This window comes from Gymnoscopelus microlampas (genome assembly GCF_963454915.1).
Source record: "Gymnoscopelus microlampas genome assembly, chromosome: 5".
Taxonomy (NCBI): Eukaryota; Metazoa; Chordata; class Actinopteri; order Myctophiformes; family Myctophidae; genus Gymnoscopelus; species Gymnoscopelus microlampas.
Window position 1 is genome coordinate 30,523,235 of NC_139942.1, and position 27,844 is coordinate 30,551,078.

General features: G+C 41.7%; 1 protein-coding gene across 1 annotated transcript in view; it reads left to right on the plus strand.

The window, feature by feature from the left end:
* Positions 1 to 27,844, plus strand: part of LOC311045029 (cadherin-18-like) — a gene marked incomplete at both ends in the record, with an annotated part of 146,941 nt that overhangs the window by 30,358 nt on the left and 88,739 nt on the right. Inside the window, 2 exons of the mRNA XM_084056840.1 lie at positions 9,338 to 9,632; positions 12,684 to 12,803. Coding sequence (XP_083912966.1) covers positions 9,338 to 9,632; positions 12,684 to 12,803 — 415 coding nt within the window. The remainder of the gene's footprint in view (positions 1 to 9,337; positions 9,633 to 12,683; positions 12,804 to 27,844) is intronic.

Genomic DNA, 27,844 nt, shown 5'->3' on the forward strand with positions numbered 1-27,844 from the left:
TTCTACATTTTAGTAGTTTTAAATCATAAACAGAATTAACCTTTTTAACTTTGTATTATTTTGCATTTCACACTTTTCTTTCCAAACACAAAAGGAGGACAATGCTACTTAATGTGTGTGCAATGCTGCAATGAGTTCCTTAAACTTAGCCAGTTAACCATGAACACATTATAAGCCACATTTCAAACACATAAGCAGTTGCAAAACAAAGTCAATAAACAGTTCACCAACCATTGGCATCTTTGGGCTGAACTTCTTCTAGAACTTGGAGTTCCTTCTCTCCTCTTTGAAGTGTGTTTGTATACTGACTGAGCACCTCCATTCCTTTTCAGGTGTTTCTGATCAGGTAATGAGCGGCCATTGTGCTGTTGCATTCTGGGAAATGTAGTGTGGAGCAGAGCAGTAGTAGAGCAGGGGTGTAGTTCAGTTCTGACTATACATGGGCCAGTAGGAAGAGGATTTGCCCTAGGCTCTCACCACTAAGTCAAAGCTCCCCTTCTGAGTCTTGACTTGACACCTCCCACTTGAGCTCCTGGTTACTGAACCCAAGGAGGTCACCTCATCCTTCCCCTGGGACTGTCACCTTTCCTCCATGTTGCTCCTCCACTGGAATCAGGACAACGAGACGCCTGACATCTCTGTGGAGAATCGTGGCAGGAATCTTAGTGGTCTTCTTCTCAGCTTTGGTCCTCTTGCTCATGACTTCCTCGTTAACCGGCTTCTTAATCATAACCGGGTAGCTGGGAAATGTCCTGTCCTGAACAATGCCTTCCTTGTCAGGATTCACACTGATCACTCTGGCCAACTTGAACTGACTTCTCAAGGCATTTTGATCAGCTAGCCAAACAATGTCCCCAACAGCAACATTCCTCTCTCTTGTGTGCCACTTTCTTCTGACAATATCAGCATGGATGGCTCTGGACGCCATGCAGCTGAATATAATTCCCCAGACTTTGAGCTTCACTCTTTTCTTCACCTCGTCTTTGACTTCGCAGGGCCCAAACAGGTCCACGGCGGTGAACTCAAATGGAGCTGCTGGTTCTGCCCGCTCTGGTGGGAGGTCACTCATCATCTGTTGACATTGCTTCAATTTTGCTTTTTGACATGTCACACAGCCATCGATTACTTTCTTGGTTATTCTTCGACTATTAATCAACCAGGCTTTGGCCTGGCTGTCAGGCGTGACATCTTGCGCTCTGGGCTCTTCATTTGAAGGTTTCGCCTCCCACTTTGCCTGCTTTGTGGCCTGGCTCTTCAGGTCCAACCATTTGTAAGCAGCTCGCTGGACCCAGGCTATGACTCCAACCAGTCTGGACAAACTGCTGAACTTCTTCACATCCAGAAGGCTTTTGGCAACGGAGCCAGTACGCACTCTTCCCTGTAAGGTCTCATCAGATTCTTCAGATGTGTCTGAGCGGAGAACAGAGTGACTCAGGTCAGCAATCTTTCTCGCCTCAGGCTCCTCTCCAACTTTGGGATGATCCTGAGGGGTGACTCCACAGCCTTTTTTTCCCTGGGCTCTCGTCACCACTGCTGAAAAAGCTTTTCTCTGCAGCTTATTGATGCTGTCCCTCTTCCACCACTCTAGGAAGTCTCTGTGACTGGCAGCTGTGTACCTGGCCTCAACCATGGCGTCATCTAGGTGAACTGTCTCTATTTTGAAGGGGCCTCTAGCAGGGATCTCCTCATACTTGATAGCAGCTGTTCTCATAGAACGAGCGAAATGAGTCTCTGACTTATTTGCAGCCACATTTCTTTCTTTGAGAAGATCAGGGTGTGCTCCGCCCACAGTTTTTCCTAGTGGGCCTTCCCACAAGACAAGGTCCCCCACAGCTCTCACCCTCTGTGGGGCAAGTCTTCCTTCTCTGTGACTGATGAGCAACTCAATTTTCTCAGGTCTCTTCAGCTCCTCAAGTGTGACTTCTGGGAAGAATCTTTTAAGCTGCTCAGGTCTGACTACCCGGTGAACTTTTGCAATCTCACTCAGGCCATAGCACACAAGTTCATGAGCCCTCTCCGTTCCCTTGGAGGTTTTGACTCGAATCCTGAGAAGATATCTCCTTGTGGCTACTTTAGTCGTCATGCCACCGACTCCATGCACAACTAGTGTGACCTCTTCACTCCTCAGCTTCAACCTGTCGGCTGCTTGATGCGTTATGTCGTTGGTGTCTGACGCCAGGTCCACCAGGGTTCCAATCTTCTGGCCTGCATTAGCAGTCACTTCCATCAACATCATCAAAACAGGAAGCTCTTGCAGTCCACTTTCCTTTAGAAGACCCATCTGGTCCTTTGTAGAAGTTCCCTTGGAGGTCTTGTTGGTGAACGCCCTCCTGCACCTCTCTGCTACCTCCGGGGAAAGTTTGCTCAAGAATCTTTCCTGTTCCTCGGTTAGGTTCTTGTTCCTGCTGTCTTTCCATGGCTTCTCATTGTCGCCTCTCTTAGTTTCTCCTCTTGGGTTTGGGCAGAGAAAGAAGTGGTGATCTGAGGAGCCATCCCTTCTGCAGTCTTTGTTTTTGCAAAGGTAATAATCTTTACAGCCGTCATCATTCCTCTTGTGGCACCCCAAGCATTTCCTGCATGCACCAATCTTCTTCAGAACCGTCTCCTTTTCTGACAGCTTCAGTCCTTTGAATTTCTTGCAGAAGAAAATCCTGTTTTTGTGCTTCTCTTCACCACAGATAATACACCCATCTTCAGTGTCATCTTTCTCTGTGGTTTTGGTGGAGGCATATTTCCTGTTACCTTTCCATTCTGCTTTATCATATTTTTCGGACTTGTCCACTATCCTCAGGTGATCCAGTCTCTCAAAGATATCCTCCTGCTTCTTGAGGAATGTGAGCAACATGTCGAAATGGTTATCTTGAGTGACATTATTGTTGGCATCAACCATGAAGACAAGCCAGTCTCTCTTCACAAATTCAGGAAGCTTGCTCTCAATGGACTTTACCATAAGTGGGTTCTTGAGGGCACCTGTATTTCCAAGATCAGTTAGGTCTGAGAGGGCTTTCTCTACTGTCTGGATTAGGTCTACCACTTTCCTTGGCTGGTTTCCTTTCACAGGTGGGATTTTCTCCAGCTCTTCAATGATTTCCACAGCAATGGTGGACTTATTTCCATACCTGTTTTCAAGCACTCTGAATATGTCTTCAGCTGTGTTGTAGGTCGACAGTCTGAGGTCTTTGGCCATCTTCTCATCCATGCTGTCAAGGAGCTGGACCTTTTTGACCTCTTGTGAACCTGTCGGCTCTCCCTGTCTTTGCAGGCTCTCCCAGTCTTTCTTCCAGCGGTGGAAATCTCTTTTGCAGCCACTAAAGGTAGGCAGTTTAGTTGGCTTCATTTTCACAAGTGGCATAAAATGTCTGGTTGGTTCTGTCTTCACAGTGGGGGCTGCTGCACCCTGCCTTTCAACCGTCCGTGCTTTGGCAAACTCAGCCTTTCTAGCTTCGAGATCATTGCTGGCCTTTTTCAGGTCCTTGATATTCTTCCTGAAGTCACTGCCTCCTATTTTGGGGATCCATGACTCCCAGTCTGACAAAGTTTTAGATGCCTGTTTGATTAGTCTCTCTATTAAAAGTAGATAGACTTCAAAGTTTTCACAGTTAATGCTTTCCACTGGTATTGTGAATGCATATGCACATGCCTTGTCAGCTTCTCTGAATGCAGCGTCCATCTCATCTTGTCCGTACTTGGTCCAGATGTTGGTTTGGACAAGCCTTTTTACTTCATCCAACCTTTTCTCACAGTCGCTGGTGACCTTCTCAAGGTATTCTTCCTGATCTTCATCAAGCTCTGCCACTTCATCCTCCTTTGCCTTGGCTTCAACCTCTGCTAGTAGCCCAGACCTGAAATCATCATTAGCTTCAATGACCCTCCGTGCATCAGCAGATAGATTTGCATATTCTTCTCTGAGCTCTAACTCATTTAAACTGTCTGCTTTCCTGCTGAGGTAGTTGGCCTGCCTGGTGAAGCAGCTTTTTGCGACAGTCCTCTCCTTCTTTAACTGATCCATTGTTTTGACAAGAGCATCCTCCGCCATCTTTGATAAGTGAGAGGTTTTCCTTCCTTTTCAGGTTGTTTGTTTCTTTATCCTGGAAGTTGAGTATTGACTTTCCCAGGTTCCTTAGTTGTTTCCGCAACACTTTTCATCAGCTCCCTTTGCTAGACTTTCTGAAGCCTTTTATCTTCTTGTCCTGTTGCTGGGCTGCTGGTTTACAACTGTCAAGTTCGTCACAGTTCAGCTCCAAACCCAATACAAGGACACAACTCAGTCTTCAACTCAATCAACTTCTTTATTTTTCCAACTCTTATATTTCACTTTTGTTGGTTTCTTTTTGTTGATTGGTCAATCATAGTCAGTCAGACAGACAGACAGGTTGTAAACCTTAAAGACAGAAAGAAACAAGGTTTAACAACATTGCCGTTTTACAACAAAATGAGGGTGTTTTTTAAACAACTTAGGGGTTTCAAACATTAAATGTTTTAAAACAATAAATGTCCCAAACAATAAATGCCTCAAAACAATCATGCTCCAAAACAATAAATGCTTTAAAACAATAAATGCTTTAAAACAATAAATGCTTTAAAACAATTAAATGCCTTAAAACAATAAATGCTTTAAAACAATTACAGCCCTTAGGCAAACAAAAGTGTCTTTAACCAATCAATGCCTTAAAACAAGTTATTTAAAGTAAATTATTTTAAACATTTTAAATGAATTAAACATTTAAAATGAATAAAGCATTTTAAGTCCTTTAAATGGAATAAAGACACATTTTAGGAAATAGCAGACCCACAAGCTTGTAGATCGGCTATTTTTCACTTAGCATTTTAAGCATATTTTAAACATGGCAAATTCATGAATTCCAAATTTTAGTAGTCTTAACTCAATAAACCATAACATGGTAATTTCATGAATGTTCTACATTTTAGTAGTTTTAAATCATAAACAGAATTAACCTTTTTAACTTTGTATTATTTTGCATTTCACACTTTTCTTTCCAAACACAAAAGGAGGACAATGCTACTTAATGTGTGTGCAATGCTGCAATGAGTTCCTTAAACTTAGCCAGTTAACCATGAACACATTATAAGCCACATTTCAAACACATAAGCAGTTGCAAAACAAAGTCAATAAACAGTTCACCAACCATTGGCATCTTTGGGCTGAACTTCTTCTAGAACTTGGAGTTCCTTCTCTCCTCTTTGAAGTGTGTTTGTATACTGACTGAGCACCTCCATTCCTTTTCAGGTGTTTCTGATCAGGTAATGAGCGGCCATTGTGCTGTTGCATTCTGGGAAATGTAGTGTGGAGCAGAGCAGTAGTAGAGCAGGGGTGTAGTTCAGTTCTGACTATACATGGGCCAGTAGGAAGAGGATTTGCCCTAGGCTCTCACCACTAAGTCAAAGCTCCCCTTCTGAGTCTTGACTTGACAGCGAGTGTTCTGTTTACCTCACCCAGAATCGCTTTTTTTACTCTCTCTCACATGGTTAATACATTTGATTTTGGGATGTACAATACATGAAAATTACGGGATTAATAACGCAACTTGCGTCGAGAACTAATGGAGAGTGGACATTACCGCGTTTGGCTAAAAACAGTTAGTAACATCATACAAGCATACAAGCTAACTATTAGCCAAATTCGGCTAGCGCTCAGACGAATCCACTGAGAGAGGCGTGTCTAGTCCCATAGCTTGGGAGGACGAGGGCGCCCGTTCAGAGTATGGGAAAGTATCCCATTGGCTTAAACGACAGCCAATCACGCAAAAAAAGTGTCGCAAACATGAATACATGTCGGAAATCTGTCGGGTCAGAGTCAGACTGAATATAGAGCCGCTATGCTTTTCAGCATGCGGCTAATAATCTATAGTGGCAGGCCTAGCTGACTACAGAGAGGCCCTGATATTTGAGTCAGTCACCAATGATTGGTGGGGACTAAATCTGCAGAAAGACACACTGAAAACAGCTAATGAGAAGACAATGACACACTGAATAAAGGCCTGGAATCAAAATGGCCATTCAGTCTGAATGTCAGAGACTATACTGGCTACTATGAGCCCAACTCAATATTTGACACTAATCATGTTATATGATGTCAAACCTCTGTGTAGATATTATACTGTAGGATCGGATGGCACTTTGACTGTTCGAAAAGTGTCTCTTTGTTACAACAGCTGGCTCATTCAGGAAATCTTGAAAATTGATCCTGGCCAAGCAAGCACACAGTTTGTAGTTCATCCATCGTCCACTTACAGTATATCAACGTAGCTTGAAGACAGATTGACAGATGTAAACTGTGATACACAGAACCTATGTAAATAGAGACCATTATTGACAACTGCTCCCTATGATACCCCCCCTCACTGTTTTCTGTAAATACATGTATATGGTTCTCAGTGTGGGGACCCCCAGGGGACCTTGAGGGGGGCTCTAGGGAAGGGGGTCCCCAGCAAAATGAGGTTTTATAGTTTAAACACTTAAGCCCTAATTTATTTGTAGGTTATGCGACAGGTTGTGGGCTTGTGGATCGGCAATTTGTGAAAAATCTTGACAAATCTTGACAAATCTTCTCTTATGGGTGTCCCTGACCCAAGATCTTTTCAGATGGGGGTCCGCAGTCTAAAACATATCAATTTGGGGGTCCTTGACATAAAAAGTTTTGAGAACCACTGAGCAGTGAGACAGATTAATCCATTAAGACCGGGTATGCATCTGTGTCATTTTAGATTTATTTGGCTATTAAAAAATTGCGGATATACAAGCTCATTTTTAGAACATTTGTAGCTCATTTTTAGATCTGCTATTTTTAGAAAAATCTTGAAAATTTGTGCAAATCTTTCAATATATATATATTTTAAACGGAACATTTGTAACTCAAATCTTTTCTTCTGGGGGTCGCTGGAACAAAAAATATTTTGAGGTATATTTTATTGCATGTTTTAGTTAGGATTTAGGGGGGAAAATGGAATTAAAGGATGGATTAATGGATTAAAGGAGTTTACATGTACAGCATGTTGGTAGGTGACAGAAAACCTGTGCAGGTGATGGTGGGCCTAAATGAACAGCAACTGTCATCAACGAGCATGCAGGGAAGGGTTGAATGATTTCCTGTGTAGTCCTCCTCTATTAATCAGTTAATTACACCCACCGAAGCACTCGAAGCTTGTCCGTTTATGAACAAGCTGGGCTCCTGAACGCATTCATCTTCTGATAAGGTGGCTCATTTATTTTGTCCATCTGCCTACTGTATGTGGTTGACGGCCTTTCCGTCTGTCTTTCTCTGTGTCCGTCATTCCTGTCTCTCTCCCTCTCTCTGCCCCTGTCTTCTCTAACGTACCACTGTGCACGTCTTTGTTTCACTGACATGCACAGTGAAATCCCTCGGTGTGATTAATCACTCAGTGTAAATGTTTTTACACTCTCAGATTTAATCACTGAAACAGTATCTACATAGAGTACTTTGTTGACCGGAGTCCCCCAGGGGCCTATGCTAGGCCCACTTCATTTTCCCCCTCTATACCAAATATCTTCGCAGAAAATAGCCGATCTAGAAGCTAGCAACAACTCATTGCATTGTGACATGTTGCTTTGCGATGATTTGTTAGCTTGTAGATCTGCTATTTTGTCTGCCGTTTCGCCCCAGAATAGGGACGCTTGTGTGGTTAAATTAACATGGAGGATTTTACAGCATGGTGATCGATAAACCAAGGCCACAGTCATGCACCAGAAGCCACCCATTGAGCCCAAATGCAATATAGCTCAACACAGTGTGTCCCCATAACCCAGAGAGAAACCCACTAACCTGTTTGAATTAATAAGCGTCACATCCACGACCCCACCCCCTGCTTTTCTGAATATTTCACAGCTTCACAAGCCTTTGTTCTGACACACACACACACACACACACACACACACACACACACACACACACACACACACACACACACACACACACACACACACACACACACACACACACACAGGGAAATACTTTAGCCTCAAAATGTCACTTGGTGCTCCACATTGCAGAACATACTCTGTAAAATGTGAGTGTTCATTTAACTCGGAAAGTGTATATATGTAACCAAATGAACCCGTAAGGGTCCGGGGGGCTTGGTTCAGCTGTTTGTTAAGTTAACTTACACCAACATTGTTTTGTGGCGCGCCTTTGTTGGCGAAGCATTTATAAAATTGGTGCATTATAACACAGACAGACAGACGCTCTTCTAGACGGCTCGCCTGCACGTAGCCACGGCATAAAAACACATCCATATCTTATCTGGAAATACTGTCAGATGTTTCGTGCACACGTTATCGTTCTTCTCCCATACCAATGACTGATGGCCCTGCCATCTTTTTATGTCCCATAACCTGGAGGGACTAGCTGGAATTGCAGTTGGAAACAGCTGGGTAGCATCTGATTGAGTAGGTTAAGGACTTATCCTAAAATATTTAGTTCCTAATAATTATTTCAAGGGGGGAAATCCTGCTCAACTAAAATACTAAATATTTGAATGGTGTATTAATATTCATATGATACAGAGTGTCTTCGTTTCCCAAACTGCATGCCTAATGTACAGCAGTTACTTACTTGCCCGACTAACTTAACTAACTGCAAAGATTTGGGCAGGGAGTCTGTGCCATAATTAGACACTATGTCTTGTTAATGTCTTCCTCAGTGTCAGAACAGGTTTTAACCTGTTTTGACTCTGAGTTAGATGCAGTGGCGTGGAAACGTTTTGTTTGCACATTCAATATTTTTTGCTCCGCTAGCAGCTGGCGAGGCACTAAGGATGGCTGCCTCATATCTCGAAAACTGTTGGCCAAATTGCAATGAGACTTTGCTGCATGCATTCGTGCTCCCTGGAGAAAAACCCTGTTTTTCTGACCCCATGACCATCTCTCTAGCGCCAACCTCAAGGCCAATAAATATGTCAACCTTGCACACATATATATGCAGGATGCAGGATGAACCCTACTGATTTTGGTGACCCCTTGGCATCTAGAGCCTCCAATTTGGTAAGTAGGTTGGCAACACAAGCTATTGGGCCTGCGAGCGCGGCTTTTAGACTCCTTAGTATTATTAAAAGATCTATAGTATGTGCTCCAGTAGCCTGCCGCTGGCCAGGTTGGTCCTATGTGAAGCCAGAGACTTTTTGCGATCGAAAAAGCTGAGCACCGGAATTCTACAGTATATTTTACTTCATAAAAGTTGTCAAATGCTCTTCTTTCTCATGTGTGTGATCTCATTAGCTAGCTAGTTACCCTGTTAGTAGTCAATTACCCTTTTATATGTCATACTGTTTCACCTCTCTCTCTGTTCTTCCTCTGTCTCCAGCTCCACTCCAACTCTGACAAAGGCGATGGCACGGTGCGCTACATTCTGTCCGGCGAGGGGGCGGGATCTATCTTCGTTATCGATGAGACGACGGGGGACATCCAGGCTGCCAAGAGTCTTGACCGCGAGAGGAAATCCCAGTATGTCTTGCACGCCAGGGCCATCGACCGCTGGACCAATCGCTCACTGGAGGCCGAGTCAGAGTTCATCATCAAAGTCCAGGACGTCAACGACAATGCACCCACCTTCCCGGATGGACCTTCCTCAGCCACCGTACCCGAAATGTCAGATGTCGGTAAGACAAGCATCCTCATCTGAAAGTGTCCTGCTAATGTTGTGTGTTTTTGTGTTTTTTTTCTTTTTATTTCCTATATTTGTTTTATTATTATTTCAAAAGATTCTCCCAAAACGACAACAAACTTTTGCAGATCTACAACCTCACAACAGGTAGTATAAAATAGGGCTTATTTTATTGATAAATATGATTTCTATTAATAATAATACAAATCTACAAAGTAACTTTTAACTAAAGTTTTTAGATAATTGTATAGCAGAGTAAAAAAAGTACATTTGCCTGAGATATTGTGGAATAGAAGTATAAAGTACTGAAAAATGGACATTCTTGGAATAGAAGTACCGGTATAAAATATTGAAAAATGGACATACTCAAGTACAGTACAATACTGTACTGTACGTACAGTATTGTCTGACATGTTGGGTTATGTCACATTTTCTCTCATGTCACCACAATCAGAGTTCCTCAGAAATGCGTATTGATTTAGCTTTCACCAATAGACAAGAAAGAATAAAGGAATCTTACAATACGGGGTTGTCCGACCACTATATGGTTTTGATTGAGAGAAAGATCACAGGCTACAAAAAGCCAGAACCGTGTAAAGTTCTAACCAATCTCAAAAAGGCAATTAAAGAAATTAATTGGAATGACCATTTTGCTCATAGTAAAGATGATAACTATATTTCCTTCATGGCTTAACTTCAAACGTTGAAATGAAGAAAGTGAAATGCACACCAGCTCAAAGTGAGAATCTACCCTGTTTATATGGAAAAAGTAGAAAAAAGGAAAACACCCTCTTGTGAAACAAAGGGACATATTAAGATGGCTCTTAAGAACAAAGAACATGAGGAGGCTTTTATTTATTTCACTGACAAATAATGTTGTAATGGCATATTATGATGTTAAGTGTTCATTATGTTGTCATGCTTAATCTTAATGGTACTGTCATCTAGATGCCTGTGCTATATGCTTTATGTGTTTCCTGCTGTGTGATCTTCCCTATACTTGAATATTGGATTGCTTTTATGCTCTCGCAATGCATCTTGTTAATGGTCAATAATTTTACACACTCGTCTGTGCTTATGCGTTTTGTATGTTCTATGCTACCTGTAATGGTTCTTTTTATTGTTTGCAAGGTTTTGCTCATTTGTCTGTGCGTACAGTATGTGTTAGGTATGGTCTTTTACTGCAGATGAAAATGTGCCTGTATGGCTAAATCTGGCACATTTAGCATGGTGCATATAAGATGATCAGAAACAAACAGAAATGTTCCGAAATTGTACAGGAGCGGATGGGAGTGGGAGGCAAGGCTGTGCAAGGCTCAAACATAGACAGACACACAGATGGGTGAAAACATAATCTCCTGCCCAGGCATGCAAAAATATATAAAACATGTGGAAACAAATTGTATGGAGGTACCAAGTTGACCTACTGGCAGTGTACACAAGAAACCTTGCCCTGATCAGCCCAGTAGTTAGGGTAGGCAAAATTTGCTCCAGACAAAGCACGCACGCATGCAAAAAATGTTTTATCTAAATACATAACTAGTATAATTCTGTTTTAAATAAACCCTTTTCAACGTATCCCCTAAGAGTGTGCCATTTGTACAACTAGGAGGCTAATGTTGGCTTTTTCCCACTTGCAATGTAATATTGAATCAGATCAAACCCTGGTTAACTCTCATAATCAAATATTGCAGCTTCCCATCTAAATATCCTCTTGCTCTCTCCTTTAACTGCTGCTGTTGGTGTTGTTTTTGTTTTTATTTAATTCTTAATGCTTGGATATCAATACCTAATTTAAGACTTTTTGTCATGGTAGCCTATGTTCACTGATGCAATAATCCACAAGAAGAATGTACTAACCCCAACCCAAAGACTGATTTTTTCTTCGATCTTTTTTTGGTTGCATTGCAATTATTAAGTCAGCCAGAACCAGGATGTTATTACGGTGTTATAAAATAAAGTTTTTAGTATAAAAGGGAAGTCTAGATTGAGGAAGAAATGCCACCCTTTTCACATTGGCCTATTATAGCGCCATCAGCAGGCCGATTTTTGCAAAACACATTTTTGGATATTACTCCTATTTTGTCCAAACATCAAACAAATCGGTACACATTAACTCTATGGCCATGTGATCAAGACGGATCTGTCGGATTTTTCATATTCCATGATGACTGGCTAAGATATGCATCTTACAGTATGTTTGCAGGAGTGGCTTGATTTGAACAATATGCCTCAAATCATGAACGCTGCATCCGATTGCAAACACAAAACTATGTTCTACACTCCCACAAATCAACATATTGTGTCTGTGCAATAACTTCACCAGCATTAATCCCTCAACTTCTACAGATTCCACTCCATCTCTATAATGACTGAATTCCGAACATTGCTGGCCCACAATAACCTACCTGACCTGGCGGAGACCTGTGCTCCGAAGAGCACTTTTTCTAGTTGTATATTATTATTATTATTATTATTATTATTATTATTATTATTATTATAGCAGCCAACAAAGTTTCTGGGATAATATGACTTAGCTAATATGAAGCTAGAGGCCTTAAAATATGTTTCAGGTGCCTCAGTGTTATATTATTCTTAGAAATGCAGCTTTTACAATTCCCATAATGCACTAGTACAGAGCTAGCCCAGCCGTGATGAATGAGTTGGAAAATGGCTTTGGCTGATCCTGTCTGCTGTGACATGGACAGGCTAATGGAGCATGGCTCTTTACAAGACCACAACAGACAACACAGACAAGATACACTTCTGCAACTGATAAGGGAAATCTGGGGAAAGTACAGAAACTCTCACACAAGTTAACTCTGGTGATCTTGGTTTGAGGTTATGGTTAAATCAAATCTATAATCGATCCAACATATTCCTTTTTCCTGGTTCCCTGTCCATGTTGAATCTATATACAGTACATTGTTAATCTGCTATACATACGCAGTTTGAGCTTTTAGATTTGAGGATTTGCCTATTGCATTAGAATTATGTTATGATTCTTTGTTATGACTCATATTCTCATCTTATCTAATCTTTTCAGGAACATCAGTGTGCCAGGTGACAGCGTCAGATGCAGATGACCCCACCTATGGGAACAGTGCTAAGATAGTCTATAGCATCCTGGAAGGACAGCCATACTTCTCTGTAGACCCAAAGACTGGTAAGTCGTTTCACTGTTCTTGTGACCTACACCAGTGGTTTTCAACCTTTTCAGGCCGCGACCCCCAGAAAGAATCATATTTGAACCGGGGACCCCCCACCCTGACAAGCACTTGTAATTGTAGGAGTTGAGGCATTAAATTTGGTTTGACTCTGTTCCACAGATAAAACTAAATTGTGAAAATAGCAGGGATTTATGGTCTATTAGTAAGTGTTATGATCCAGTATTGTATTTATTTTAATGAGTTGACCTGACTTTAATCCCCTTTATAACACCTCTGCACATCTGACCTACAAATCTCTCTTTATTGTCAAAGAGACTCCTTTTACCTAGTCTCGCGTCACCAGACTGTTGCCTCCCACAATTTACAAATGTTTCCGGCATACAGTCTGGGACTCGGAAGCTCTAAAAATGCTTAAGGGGAAAGCGGAAGCCCCTCCCCTACCCACTTCCGTTTTAGCATTGTGCAGTGGCGCAAAGGAGTCCGACTGGAATCAAAACAAAAAGTGTTAAATAATATAAATATGATATATGTATGAATATATATACAAATATATATATATGTATCATATATGATACATATATGAATATAATGATAAACAATCCTCGCACAAATAACATGAATCTACCTATGACTCTATGCTTCCGCCTCGGTTCTGTTTCCACTGGGACTACAGGTCCGCGGGCACCGCGGCGTGATTGGTCGAATGTTTTTCCGGTCTGAGTAGCTTCCGTTAAGCAGCTTTCGGGAAGTGGAGTTCCAGACTCTATATAGCATTCAGAGATTGTGGAATAGTTGTCTGGTGACGCGAGACTACCTTTTACCTAATGAAAGCAATCGACATGCCTTTGGGTTTCATGACCCAAAGTCCCTGCATATACTTGGAAACTGAATCTTAACTTCCTGGAGTTAACCTTAGTGCCTCAGTTGCATCCTCCCTGGTGGGCATCTTCTTCATCTCAGACTGCAGAATCAATTTGCAATATCACTGTAGGAGAAGATGGACTTGCTGAGGAAGTATATATATGCATATAAGTAATGCTAATGTTTAACAATATTCAAAGATAGTGCCGGTTGCTTCCTGGAACACGGTTTGTAATAATATTTATCACAATAATACTAATCATCATCATCATCATCATCTTTGTAGTGTTCTGAAATGTTATTGATAACAGACATTCTAGGCTGGATAAATCATCAGACTGCAGTCGCCAAAAAGAAAAAAAATATACAAAGAGTTGTCAGGAAAGCCAAGACAGTTCGAAAACTCGCTGTGAATGAAGGCACACCTTGGAGAGATCACACATTAGGCTGAGATGAGTCTGCAGCTTCCTGAGAGGGAATAATCTATAAGCACTGGCATAACGGAATATCAAAAAAGACTATTGTCAAACAAACAACATTGCAAAAAAATAAATACTCAAATATTTGCAGCAATCATTAAAGAAGCCAGACGTAAGATAGTGACAATGACCTAGATTAATCGAATGCAGCTCTCATAGAGAAAGTGATTATCATGATACAGTATGGGCAAAAAAGTAGAGCAGTCTAAACAACACAGCGAATACACCTAATGCTAATGTTTGTAATAATCACTGTATCGTCCCATCTGTGTATTACTATTCACAATTTTGTTTGGCAAGGTAAAAGGAACACTTACACAGGACTTTTCGTCCTGTGTACTGTATAAGCAAGGTTAAATCATTTTAAGGCAGATACTGCGACACATGCCGTTCAAACCTTCATGCATTTACATAGAAACTAACCTGTTTGTACAGGCAGTCACTACTTTCTTTCTTGTAGAAATTATTCTTGTAGTGAAATTATTATTAAAAACTATTTTAATTGGGATATGTCTATGATTTTCATGTTGACATTTTTGGTAACTGTTTTAGAAAAGCAGTTAAGAGGGTTGGAAGCCCTCCGCTGCACATCGTGCTTACTATGCCTCTAAAGTCAATGGTAAACCACAGCCTCTTGTGACTTAATGCTTTATTATATAATCAATGATTGAACATCTCAAAAACTAAAGCAGAAGACTGACAACACTCAGTGATTATTTGAAGACCCCACTTCAGGCCTCAAGACCAGAAGTAAGATGTAAGAAACAAAGCATATTTGACAGTTCACTGAGATGAATGGACTGAACTGTCCTGAAACAGGAAAATAACATAATATGAATTCTGAGCTAGTGTAGCCAAGGAAACAAAGTAACTGAACTCACTGATATTTGAAGCCCACATTGGACAAGTCAGGCATCAGGCAGTGAAAAGACAGCAACTGCCTGGGAAGAGACAAAAATATACACTCAAAGTACTAGAGTTGTAGGAAGAATACTCAGTCCAGTCCCAGTCCAGTTCAGTCACCATCCCAGGTGGGAAACTTGACTTGCAGCTACAGGACCACAAGACATACAATAGTCTAATGCAGTAAGCCACACAAATAACAATGCAGTGTTCAGTGTGTGCATGTCCTCGTGTGGCAATGGTCTAAGCCAATGGTCTAAATTTTGGTCAAATAAAAATAGGGGTCTTTACAGTATATAGTTAACTAATGCGTCTGTATTATAACGTAATGCACGTACTGGGATGAGCTGTGATTGGTCCACTTTTGAAGGGACAGACCTTGTTTTAGGCAACTTGACCTATGGCCATGGTGAAATTAAAATTGATTTAAAATGTTAGTCACTTACCTTTTCCTATACTTACCACTGACTACTTCTTCCGATGATGATTAGGATTAAATGACCCCATCACTGTTCGCATTCTTTCCCTGAGTAACCGTCACGCGCTCATGCAATGCACTAATACACTCAAAAGGGACTTATACTTAAAAATGTGCCTCATACGGTAGTTGAATACATGGTCAGGCCATGGTAAGAAGTGCCATTTGCATCACCAGCTTCACTGTCAGTAGACCAAGCAGTCTTTTAACCAGCTTTGGAATGCATGGCATGCATTGCATTTACACTTTCAAATATTGATTTTGTTAAATTAGAACATCAGCAGGTGGGGATCAATCTATAGTTCCGGGAAAGCTTGCCTGCAGCTTTCACCAGAATGCCTAAACCTAAGCTGCAAGGCTGAAAAGAAAATCTGTACTGTAACACAAGTCAAATTTGTATTAGTCATGAAAAACAGCTGCACTGTTGGCAGCAACAATGTGCTGCACTGAGGTGATAGGCTAAATATCCCCTAGACAGGTCCCATGTAACCAAGGGCACTGAGGCTCCAGGAGCAGTAAAACTCCTTTTGGCCGAGTAGTGGTGCATTTTCAATACACTTTTATTCTTCTTTATCTTTTAAACTTTTTTCTTCTTTTCCTTTCTTGCGTTATCTGTTTATTTTGCTTGTATTGTATCTTATCTTGAGCGACTGTGGGCGGCAGTGGTTCAGGGGTAGAGTGTCGCGAGGTTCCCAGTTCGATCCCGGGCTCCCCCAGAGTTAGTCTCGAAGTTTACTTGGGCAAGACACTGAATCCTACATTGGTGTGAATGTGGGAAAAGTGAGGACGCTGGCGTAGACTGTTCGCCGCTTCACCTCCCAATCCCCCCCCCCCTGTATGAATGAATGAACCATCGGAAAAGCGCTTTGATCACTTGGAAAAGCGCTATAAAAATGCAATTCATTATTATTATCATTATTATTATTATCTAAACTATACTATACAAATTTCCGTTGCCTAGTTGAGAATAGCAACAACAACAAAAAGAAATGCATTCTGACAGCTGGCCACCTATCAACCATTGTGTTTTAATAAAATATGAATTCTATCACTTACCAATGCTTAGCAGAACTGTAGTCTACGAACATCTGTTGTTTTCAGCTTCCTATACCTGTGCCTGTTTGACAGCATGGTAACCGTCTTTAATCCACATCCATATTTTTAAGCAGGAAAGAATTCAACCTCTGGGCTGTTGACATGGAGAGTGAAAACTGTGGCTGTTACTTTTCTCTCGCCTAGCTGTGCCACCTTGGAGTTATGCTGTGTTTTGTTGGGCTCAGACAACGTCACCCCTTTGAAGGTCCAATCCCTAATGTGCTCTTTGACACACCTTGTGTTCATTTCATCATTTTTCACCATGGACTTGAGCCACTATCCACTTCTGCTTTTACTGTGATCACTGTGGCATCCTTTCTGTGCGGAAACAAAGACAAGGCCTTCAGAGTTTCAAGCGCATCTTTTACACAAGCCAACTCCAATACAAAGAGGCTCTGTGTCATCTTTGTACAGATTCCTCCACATTTGGCTCTTTCCTTGACAGCGCGTTGTCATCAGACAACTCCTGGAAGAGCCTCACCAAGGCTGGGTTCCCATAACACTGTCACTGAAGTGCATGATGAGGACAGCCAGTGGATGTCAAATATGCTCCCCATTCTTTGTGCACGCATACCGAGTTGTGCTACGGCCACTTCCAGTTGTCACAAATGCTTGTCACAAATGCTTGAGAAATATATGCAAGAAGTTGATGACCTTTTGGAAGTGGCTGGCTTATGTGACTTTCTTGTCCATGTTGTGTATTACAAGCTCTAGCTTGTGGTTCATGCAGTGGATGATCATTAGATCGGCATTTGTTCGATGCTTAACAAAGCTATCAACAGTATCTATCTAACATCTGCACACGTGAGTTTTTAGGTAGCCAATAAAGCCAAGGGCTGCTCACATGGTACCATCATCCACAGTGCTCTGTACACGATGATGTCCAACAGGTTGTTGAAATAAAATTTGCAACAACTGAGATGGCTCGAATGGAAAATCCATCGGTAAGGTGTACTTATGATCATTCATTTTGGCAGCCATCCACCCTGGTCAAGTAAAGCTCTGGCCTTACAATGGCACAAAAATGCTGATTTGCAATAAACATGTTTGTTATGCACTTTTTTACCCTTGACTTATAAGATAAGATTCAGCGCATATGCATACTTTAGCAAAGTACTGAGGCAGGGCTGGGTGCAACACTTTGACTTGCAAGCCATTCAAAGCAGCAGAGGTCATGACAGGCAGCAGCCCCAGTTCATATGAGTTCAAGTTCATAGGTCTAGTTTTCTCTGTTGACATGTGACATCTCCTTTGTTACCATATTAAACACAGATGATTCAAGCCAGTGGATACTTAGGACAATCAGAGAATTACTCTTGAATCAATGTACCTAACTCAGATGGAAAGCTGTGCATGGCAGCTCACATCGGTGGCACTCAAGTAACTATCAGTATAGTTCCTCTTATTGATGGATGCTGCGGTTTCATCAGCCCCTCTAAAGCTAAGCTCCTGTCTGCCAAGTAATGACACTGTCAGTCATTCTCCCCTCTATAGCTCTGTTTTCCTCACATTGGCATTATGCTTTTCCACTGGCAGCTTAGCTCCATCATCTAAGACATGCTCAAGTCAGACACGCCCCAACAGATTAAGCTTGACCACATAGCTTACGGCATCTCAGGTCATTCCATGTTGATGCACTGCCCTTCCCCCTTTCAAAGTCTTCTTGTCATTAAATCCGTGTTTTGTCCATGTCCTAAATGCAATGGAGCGTAATTTCAGACTCACTGGCAACCATTCTAATGGACCCCTTCACTCAAAAATGTCAGAAATACAGTTTCATAGTTTTAATACACTTTAAAGTCATATTAGATTGTATTTGAAGCACCCACAAATCTTGAATAGTGATTGCCAAGCATTACATACACTGAAGTACGCCACATTCACTATACAATCATGATATATTGTCCAGTCTATTAGACTGTATACTATGTGTGTATACTGATACATACTGTACACAGACTGTACAGTAAATTACTTTTTACTACATTCACAATCATCTTGATTATCATCTTGAAACTGTGTTTATTTAGATAGAAGATACGCATAAGGCACTGCACAGTTGGATCTCAACTTTAGAATAACAGAAAAGGAACTAACCATGGCCCTCAGTTGGATGGCTTTTTTCTCAAAAGTTTTCTCTCAATTTAGTCATTATGCCAATTCCCCCTCCCTTTGTGTAAGTTTGTTGTCACTGGTCATACTGTTTGGTCTTGGGGAGAGTGTCAACCACGTATAAAAGCTACGAGACATGATTTTTTTCTGTTGACAACTGATTTGTTTGAGGAGATGCAGACAGCATTCAGAGAGGCTGACAGAGGCTGGAATGAAAGGGATGTTCCACTGGAACGCAAACGCAAATGTCTCTGGCCGGCTCTCTGGCCGGCTCCTAACAACTAGCAAATTTCAGAGCAATTATCTATTCAGGCTATGGGATGCCGGTTGGCCTAATAGCAAACTAGCCATTTTCAGAGCAATTGTCCCTCCAAGACGGTACAGCCATATACTAGGTTTTGAACTTCATATTTTCTAGCATGTCTACCCAACTCTTGAATTCCCTCTCCATTTATCCCAGTTCCTCTCTTTCTGAGCCAAACATGCCCCCAGACTACACAAAAAAAGGCTTGCTGAATGTTGTATGAGAAAACCAAATATCAAGTTGCATCTTTTGTGATACAGGGAGAGTGCTTTCAAAGCATTTTACAGACAGTGCAAATGGACTTCAGATACAACGCAGGGTTTTGTACAAGAATTGTATGCAACTTTTATTGTGCGTGCGTGTGTGTGTGTGTGTGTGCGTGTGCGTGTGCGTGTGCGTGTGCGTGTGCGTGTGTGTGGTCGGTTGCATGTGTCTGTGCGCGTATGCACGCGTGTCTGTGTTGAAAAAGTAGAACAAAGCGAGTGTGAGTGTGCTTTGTACCCATACTTTCACAGCCTGAAACACTTACAGAGTGAATCACGCTGTGCAATGTTTTAATCAATTCTTTTGTGCCTGGAAACTGCTTATTGTGTTCCCAATCAATTAGAATTGATTAAGTTTCTGCACAGAGCGTCTGACATGACAGAATGTGATAAATGTGTGAGCAGCAGCTTCCCATGATAAATGCATACACTGCAAGAAATGTCCATTAAATGAGCAATTTAATCTTCTGGGAGCTTATTTTACCAAAATCTGAAAAAGAGGGAATAAAATACAGAAAGGGCTACCAGTGTTTCCATCCATAATTCAATTGAGGTGCCTGTCAATGTCTTAAAAGACATGTCAATGTCTCCAAACCACCTCCTGTGCTCCTGCTTGGTTTAGGATCCTCTGTCTTGCTGAACTGTATCTGTCTTTCTTTCTTTTTTAAAGGAGACTTTTTCACTTGCGCTGAAACTTCCGACGAGCTAACTGCTAATGCACAACGAGCCAATGCTAGTTGCTTATTTCCCTGCCTGGCAACACGAGTTGCCAGGTACTGGGAGAGAAATAAGCAACTAGCATTGGCTCGTTGTGCATTAGCAGTTAGCTCGTCGGAAGTTTCAGCGCCTGTTATGGTATCATGAGACTCCACAATGACTACTAGGAGAAAAAAAACAGACTTTGCATTTGTTAAAATAGGCGAATTTGGGCTATCGTCGCGCCTCCATTATGCCGACGGAGGGGGGCGTTAGACGGGACGACACGGACTCAATGAGATTAACGCACCGACCCTTTCGATGTTGGTGAGTGCTAAGCAACACGTTAAAGATAACACTGAAAATGCCCGGATGTCTCCTTTAATTTATTGTCTCCGCCAGGCCGAAAGGCATGGCGAGAGAGTATGTTTTACCCTCCGTCCGTCCGTGTGTGTGTCCGTGTGTGTGTGTGTCCGTGTGTCCTGTCCGTCCGTTAGCACCAAATCTCCGGCACCGTTGGCCCGGTTGCTGCGAAACTGTGCACACACACTCCCTGGATGCCAATCAATTCAGAACCTCTGCCTCAAATATTTCACATGGGCCTGTTATAGCGATTTGTGCAAAACTCAACACGGATCTGTCCGATTTCCCATATTCCATCTTCATTGCCTAAGGTTGGCTTCCAAATTTGCAGGATTGGTCCGTTTTGAACAAAATGCCTCAAATCATGAACGCAGCTTGCGATTTCTGTGAAATTTCACAAACACATTCCCACTAGGCCAAGGAAGAAAATAGGCGTATGTGCAATGACAATATCACCCTCCCTGCCCGGCTTCCCTGAACACGGGCCAATTGTGTTCGTACAGAAGCCCGACAAAGCCGGATGCACCACGGTGGATTCGAACCCACAACCTCCGTGGTGGTGGACAGGGACTTTACCACTGCGCAACCCGAGCGCCGTATCTGTCTTTCTACTTTTTTTTTACAGTCTACTGTATGTAATTGAAGAACAAGTCTGACCACTGTTTGTAAAGAGAACACAATGAGAAAAAGAACATGTAATTCATGATATGCCGTGACCAGCTCAGTTTGTGTCTCTCTCTCTCTCTCTCTCTCTCTCTCTCTCTCTCTCTCTCTCTGCCATACATACAATCTCTGTGCATCCCTAAATCCCAATACTCAAATTCCCCCCTCCTCGCCTCCTCTGTCTTAAAGCATGATGTTAATTTGTTTTCGGAGTAGTCGGGAGCGGGGAAAGAGGAGGCTCCCTTAGCCGCTTGGAGTGAGGATACATCAATTGTGTACTTCATGTCTCCTTTATGTTTTTCTTTCCCGTCAGAATGTGTTGTTGTCTCCGCCAGGCCGTAAGGCATGGCGAGAGAGTATGTTTTGCACCCTGTCCGTCCGTCCGTCTGTCCGTCCGTCTGTCCGTCCGTCTGTGACCAGCTAATCTCTGGCTCCGTTGGCTTGATCGTAGCGAAACTGTGCACACACACTCCCCGGGTGCCAATTCAGAACCTCTGCCCCAAATTTTTCACATGGCCCTGTTATAGCGCCACCAGGAGGCTGCTTTTTGCAAAACTAATTTTTTGACAGTACTCCTACAAATTTTGTCCAAACGTCACGCAAATCAGTACACAGTATCTCTAGAGTCATTAAACAAAATGGGTTTTTCAGATTTTTCATATTCCATCTTGATTGGCTAAAAATGGCTTCTAAAGTTTGCAGGAGTGCTCCGTTTTGAACAAAGTGCCACAAATCATGAACACAGCTTCCAATTTCCGTGACATTTTGCACACACATTCCCACTATGCCGAGGAAGAAATGCCACTTCAAATTTTTCAAATCAGCCTCATGGTGGCGCTATAACAGGCCAATTTGTGTTTTTACCTATAACTGCACCGATCTGTGTACAACTTTGTATGCACACTCCCTAGAGGCCAGGGAAAAACCTTTGCCCTGCATTTTTCACATCTGCCTTTTATAGCGCCACCAGGAGGCCAACTTATATAAAATATATTTTTGGATATTACTCCGTCAGATTTTATCCAAATGTCATGCAAATCGGTACACATGCTCTCTATAGTCATGTGATCAAGACGGGTCTGTTAGATTTTTCATATTCCATCCTCATTGGCTAAGATTGACATTGACAGTTTGCAGGAGTGGCCCGTTTTGAACAAAATGTTGCAAAGCAGCGTCCGATTGCGGTGAAACTTTGCACACACATTCGCACTACGTTGACGAACAAATGTCACTCTTTTAACATTGGCCTGTTATAGCGCCACCAGGAGGTCTAATTTAGCTAAACTTTTTTTTTTTAACAAAATGCCTCAAATCATGAATGCATTGTCCAATTGCCGTGCAAGGCCTAGGAATAAATGGCACCCTTTTCACATTGGCCTATTATAGCGCCACCAGAAGGACACAATAACCTACGTGACCTGGCGGAGACCTGTGCTCCGAGGAGCGCTCTTTCTAGTTTTGACAATGTTTTCACATCTTTTCTCCTGTGACGTATACATTCTCCTCCTCCACATGACAACCCTCAGGGATCCGGCGATCCAGCTGTGTGATGCAATAAGTAATTGCCGTCAGCTGACACTGATTGAGTGAGGTGCGTTCCCATTCCTTAAAGCAAACCACAACCCAGTCAGTTCTCGCCTCTCTTCCTTGCTCGGATGCAGGGCTTAGGTGGGAGGAAACGATGTGAGTGGAGTACACAAGGATGGAATTTTTGAGTTTTGAGATTTGACCTCTCTCTCTCTCTCTCTCTCTCTCTCTCTCTCTCTCTCTCTCTCTCTCTCTCTCTCTCTGTCACTCCCTTCCAGCCACCCCCACATACCACCTCACCTCATTCCGCTCAGCATATCTTGTGTTGATATGGTCTTTACCTATGTTACCCCTGTGTGTACCGTATATAAGCCCTGTCCTCTGTAAGCACTGGTGGAAAGTAACTAAGTACGTGTACTCAAGTACTGTACTTGCAGTAAGTACAATTTTGAGGTATGTTTACTAGAGTATTTCTATTTTTATACTTTATTATTTTATGCCACTACATCTCAGAAGCAAATTTGTACGTTGTACTCTATCAATGATTATCGTGACAGAGATTGAACATTCTGGACAGACAGATGGACAGATTCGAGATCAGATAGGTATATTGCTGAATTGGTTTCTCTCTTTTCCACAAACATTGTGAAACAAGTTATAACAATAAGCTAGCCCTGTTTATTTACTGTTGACTGTTGGTTGCCTGTATAACAACATGCAGAAGATTAACTTTGGTAAATGATAATTACCTATGAATGCCTCATAATAATGCCTGCATGTCACCGATTATCCTCCATCACTCATGAAGTTAATAACTGAAAGCTGCAGGGACTTTCTAATGCTTCACCTCCCAATCTTCAGCCCCCGTTTTAACAATAATTAGGCCTTGATTCAGAGATTTTGAATTCACTACTTGATCACTGAATGAACTGAGGTAATGAGGACGTTTTGTCTCAATAAGTGTGCCTCTCTCCTTTATGCATATGTATTTAAGGGAGAAGAATCACACCAAAAATGTGAGGACGTCCGATAAGTGGGGTTGATTAAGCATTCTGCTGGATTTACTAATGCTCACAGAATCTGTGAGGGTTGTTTTTTGTGTGTTATTTCTCTGCCTCTAAAAAACAAGTCCATAGTGACTGACCATATTAAATGAAGCTTGTGGTGATGATGAAAGTAAATGCAGCAAGGATACACAGATTGCTGATAGATCTTGGAAATGCACCAACATAATCAATAAATAATCTAAATGTAGCCTACAGATTACACAGTCATGCAATTACTCTAAGAAATAAAAGATGACCTTGAACCTCCCACAACACTAATAACAATAGTTCCTTGCAACTCTAGCCTACACTATCTGACATCTAGATTAAATAGAATCTAAAATAGCACCACATTGGTATGGTACGTAAACAGATACATACATAAATTAACACAGTAGGACATAATTACTTGTTTTCACACATTTCCAGCAACAAAACATAATGAATGTTCAAGTCATCTGTTTTCATGTGTTTTATAACTACTAATGTTTCTTTTATGCAATAGTAGTAGCCCAAATTCAATTGTTCTAAGTTGGAGTTGTATTATGTCCCTCCAAAATGTTTAGATGTTACTTAATAAATTAGCCTCTTTTTTTTTTGGGAGCTGGTGGAGGCCACCAGTCCACTGCACCTTTGAAGCGCTGCTTTAAAGTCAGCATGCAGCTCGAGACCCATGTGCTGGTTACATAATCACCTGCAGCCTTAATAAATCAGATGTTAATTTGATGCAACTTACAAGTACAAACTGCACCTACGGTGCAGGGCCCCACACATCTGGACCAAAGTGGTTTGAACTGACCAACATGGCCTTCGTTAGGACCCCACACTCTCACAAGTGGGGCTATGAATTCAAATTGCAATCTGAATTTGAATTGGAGAGAGGGGGTTATATATTGTATATTCACTGAAAGATGAACACATTGTAAACAACAACAAAAGGTTGTTAGTCTATGGGGTGGTGCTAGAGAAAAAAAAACATGGGGTCACCAAAATGATAGGGTTCATCCTGCAATCTAAGATTATGAGATATCAGATCCAATCCGATATTCTAACAACAACAAAAATAGCAACCCCACGAGATAGCATATTATAGAGGTTTAAATTCATGGATCTTTCAACATAGCTTTTATAGCCTTTTACTCCTGTAATGAAGAATGACCTGGCTACCAAAGGACCGGCACCACCTCACATGCAGCTGGTTTATTACCACTGAGAGACAATGCAAGCATTAAAAGGTACTTGAGCTCATGAGTTTCCGAGCCAACAGTATCTTCACGTTTTAGGCGTACATAACATTTATAAGCTGCGGAGCACCGGCCCAGAATTGTCAAGTTGTATGGCCTATTTCTTACCTAAAATTTAATCAGAAACTGTTTTTGCTGGACTGCATTGTATGTGAAATAGATTGTTCCCAGACAAGCTCTGCTGATCTTTTCATAATGCTTAAATCGTGACATTAGTGTTATTCAAGGCCCCAAGATGTTTTATGCCAATTAACCCTTCTCACACATGTTTGTGTTGTCCTCTTGTTGTACCATACTGGCTCACCTGCCAGTGAGGAGCCCACCGGGAGGACTTAGTATTCCTACCATTCAACACCCCCCACTGACAGGCGGCGCCACAGCCCATAGGAGTCGCTAGTACAGAGACAGAGATTGATTGCCCTTATCACCTGGCTTCTCTCCCCCAAACACTGGCTATTGTGTTTGAATTAACACTCGGCTAAAACAGATAGAGGATTCGAACCTGCACACAATATTTAACAACAGAACATCTTCATTTGTGTGTGGTTTACCTGTATGTTCTCCATCAAGAACATAAGCCACGCAACTTCAAAATGTGACAATAGCAAAATGTGTGTAGAATAAAAACCCGTTGGGAACCACTTGTCGAGGGCAAACTCAACAGGAGGTTGGATGCTGAACACAAATTACAAATTCAGTAAAGTGAAGTACAGATGAAATAGTGTGTCACTTAAGAGTAGGAGACCCATTAAGGGTTTGGAGCAAGGTCAGAAATGGTTAATGTCTCATCTGGCTGATCCACTGAGACTCATACTAGAGAAGGGAAGGTCAACAACTAGAACACATAGCAACACAGGCAGGTAGGTAGACAGCCGCGTGCGCACATGCACGCGCGCACACACAATTAAATGGATGAAACAGGCTTTTTACCCAGTGTCCTGGTCAGCTATTCTTGTCCAAGCTATGCTATTACTGGACAACAAGGTCACTGGAATACCCCCCCACCCACACACACACACACACACACACACACACACACACACACACACACACGAGGAGGGAGGTGACCTGCTGTACCTCAGTCCCACATGCCCAGTCACTCGTCATTATTAATGCCAGTATGGATATTTATGACTTTACTGAACAGATGACCAAGTATCACAAATCACAGTATCTGTCACTGTTGTGTCTATTACATTTAAATTGCAATGCCCTTATGCAGAGTGACTCATATTTTTCAGTTCCTGGTACAATAATTATGCAAGCAACTAAAATAAGGATCAGAGGTATTAGTGCACAGATACACCCAACAGCCTATGTTTAGTATTCCTATAATTAAAATAAGCACTAGTCTAGGCCTGTACATACAGCACAGAGCATTATGACATGTCTGTATTATGGATTACAGAGATAGTTGAAAACACTAGTACATGCACACAAAACACTCACTCAAGCAAACACCAAAGGGGAACACATCTGACATTTCTTGTGACATTTTGTGTGATTTGTCATGGCCTGACCTACATTATGCATTAATTATGAATGCACGTTTCCATCAATGCAAGACTAGATTCATAGAGTTGCAAAAATGGCGGACTTCAGTTCAGACAAAAGAAACCTAATGGTACGCTTCCGTAACTGGGATTATATGACATCATTCAGTAGTAGGTGAGAAGCATGGTTAATCTAATCCATTCAAATATTTCCAAGATGTCCCTACACTATGTGATTAAAGTGGCAATACTGAGACATTGCCTTAGCCATTGTATCCATCCATCCATCCGTACATACATACAGTGCATACTGTACATACAGTACACACACAAACATAGCCTAGGTTTGTAGAATAACATCCCATTGACTTCAGTTGGCTACATTTATTTCTCAACCTTAACCCTTATTCCCATATGCCTAAACTGTACATAAACTGTATTCATACAGTCTAACCCTAACTATAAATCCTAATCCAGGAAAAATGAAGACCAAGAGTATGTCCTTATTTTCCACAATGAGCAGAAACAAAAAGACAGTCAGACATACATCTTTCTTTCTTTCTTTCTTAAGCTTAAGCTTATATAAGCTTAAGCTTATATAAGCTTAAGCCTTATATTGTCATCATACCTCAAAGCTTTATTGTTTTCATTATTTTGAGGAAAAGAAAAGATTATTATTATTATTTTTGTTTCTTTTTTAATGAAAATTGTAGAATGAATTGACCTAGAATGACATGCCCAAAACAGGGACACCAGGGCTTATGTGGTTAATGGACACCCGTGTTGTGTTTTCCTCTCTGTCATCTCTTCCACTTCCATCTAAATTTGTTACACTGCAAAAGAGTATAAGCTCAAAGCTCAAAGCTGTGTTTGGATTGAGATACCATCATTCATCTGGTGCATTGTCCTTCACTGCTTGCATCTCAGCCTGCAGCTTGTGCCTGCAAGCTAACAGGCTGTTTAGCATGGCACTAGGCGGCTGGCTGGCAGATAAATGTGGGTTTGTGGGCAGGTGGTGAAATTAATTAAATGTAAACATCGCGCTTTTGCATCCAGACGACTGAATTTTAACGGTCGTGGAAAACAACAAATCGCCGGAGTTCTTTACAACCATCTGTACACAGTATTCTCTGTTTCACAGCCCCAAAATAGTATGATAATGAGGAGTTGCAAATAAGTCCAAGCAGTCTAAAAATAAAGTCTGCCATGATCTTAGGATATCTGTCTGCGTCTCTTCGACGTTCTGTTTAGTATAATTTCGGTCGGGATGCTGAGGGTTTCCTGGAAGGGTCTGATGTCTGGGGGGAGCAATTAAAAATAACCTCAGTACCATACACAACATACATGCTCACCCCTTCAGAAGAACATGCTACTGTATAACTGCACACGCACACATGCACGTGTGTGTGTGTGTGTGTGTGTGTGTGTGTGTGTGTGTGTGTGTGTGTGTGTGTGTGTGTGTGTGTGTGTGTGTGTGTGTGTGTGTGTGTGTGTGTGTGTGTGTGTGTGA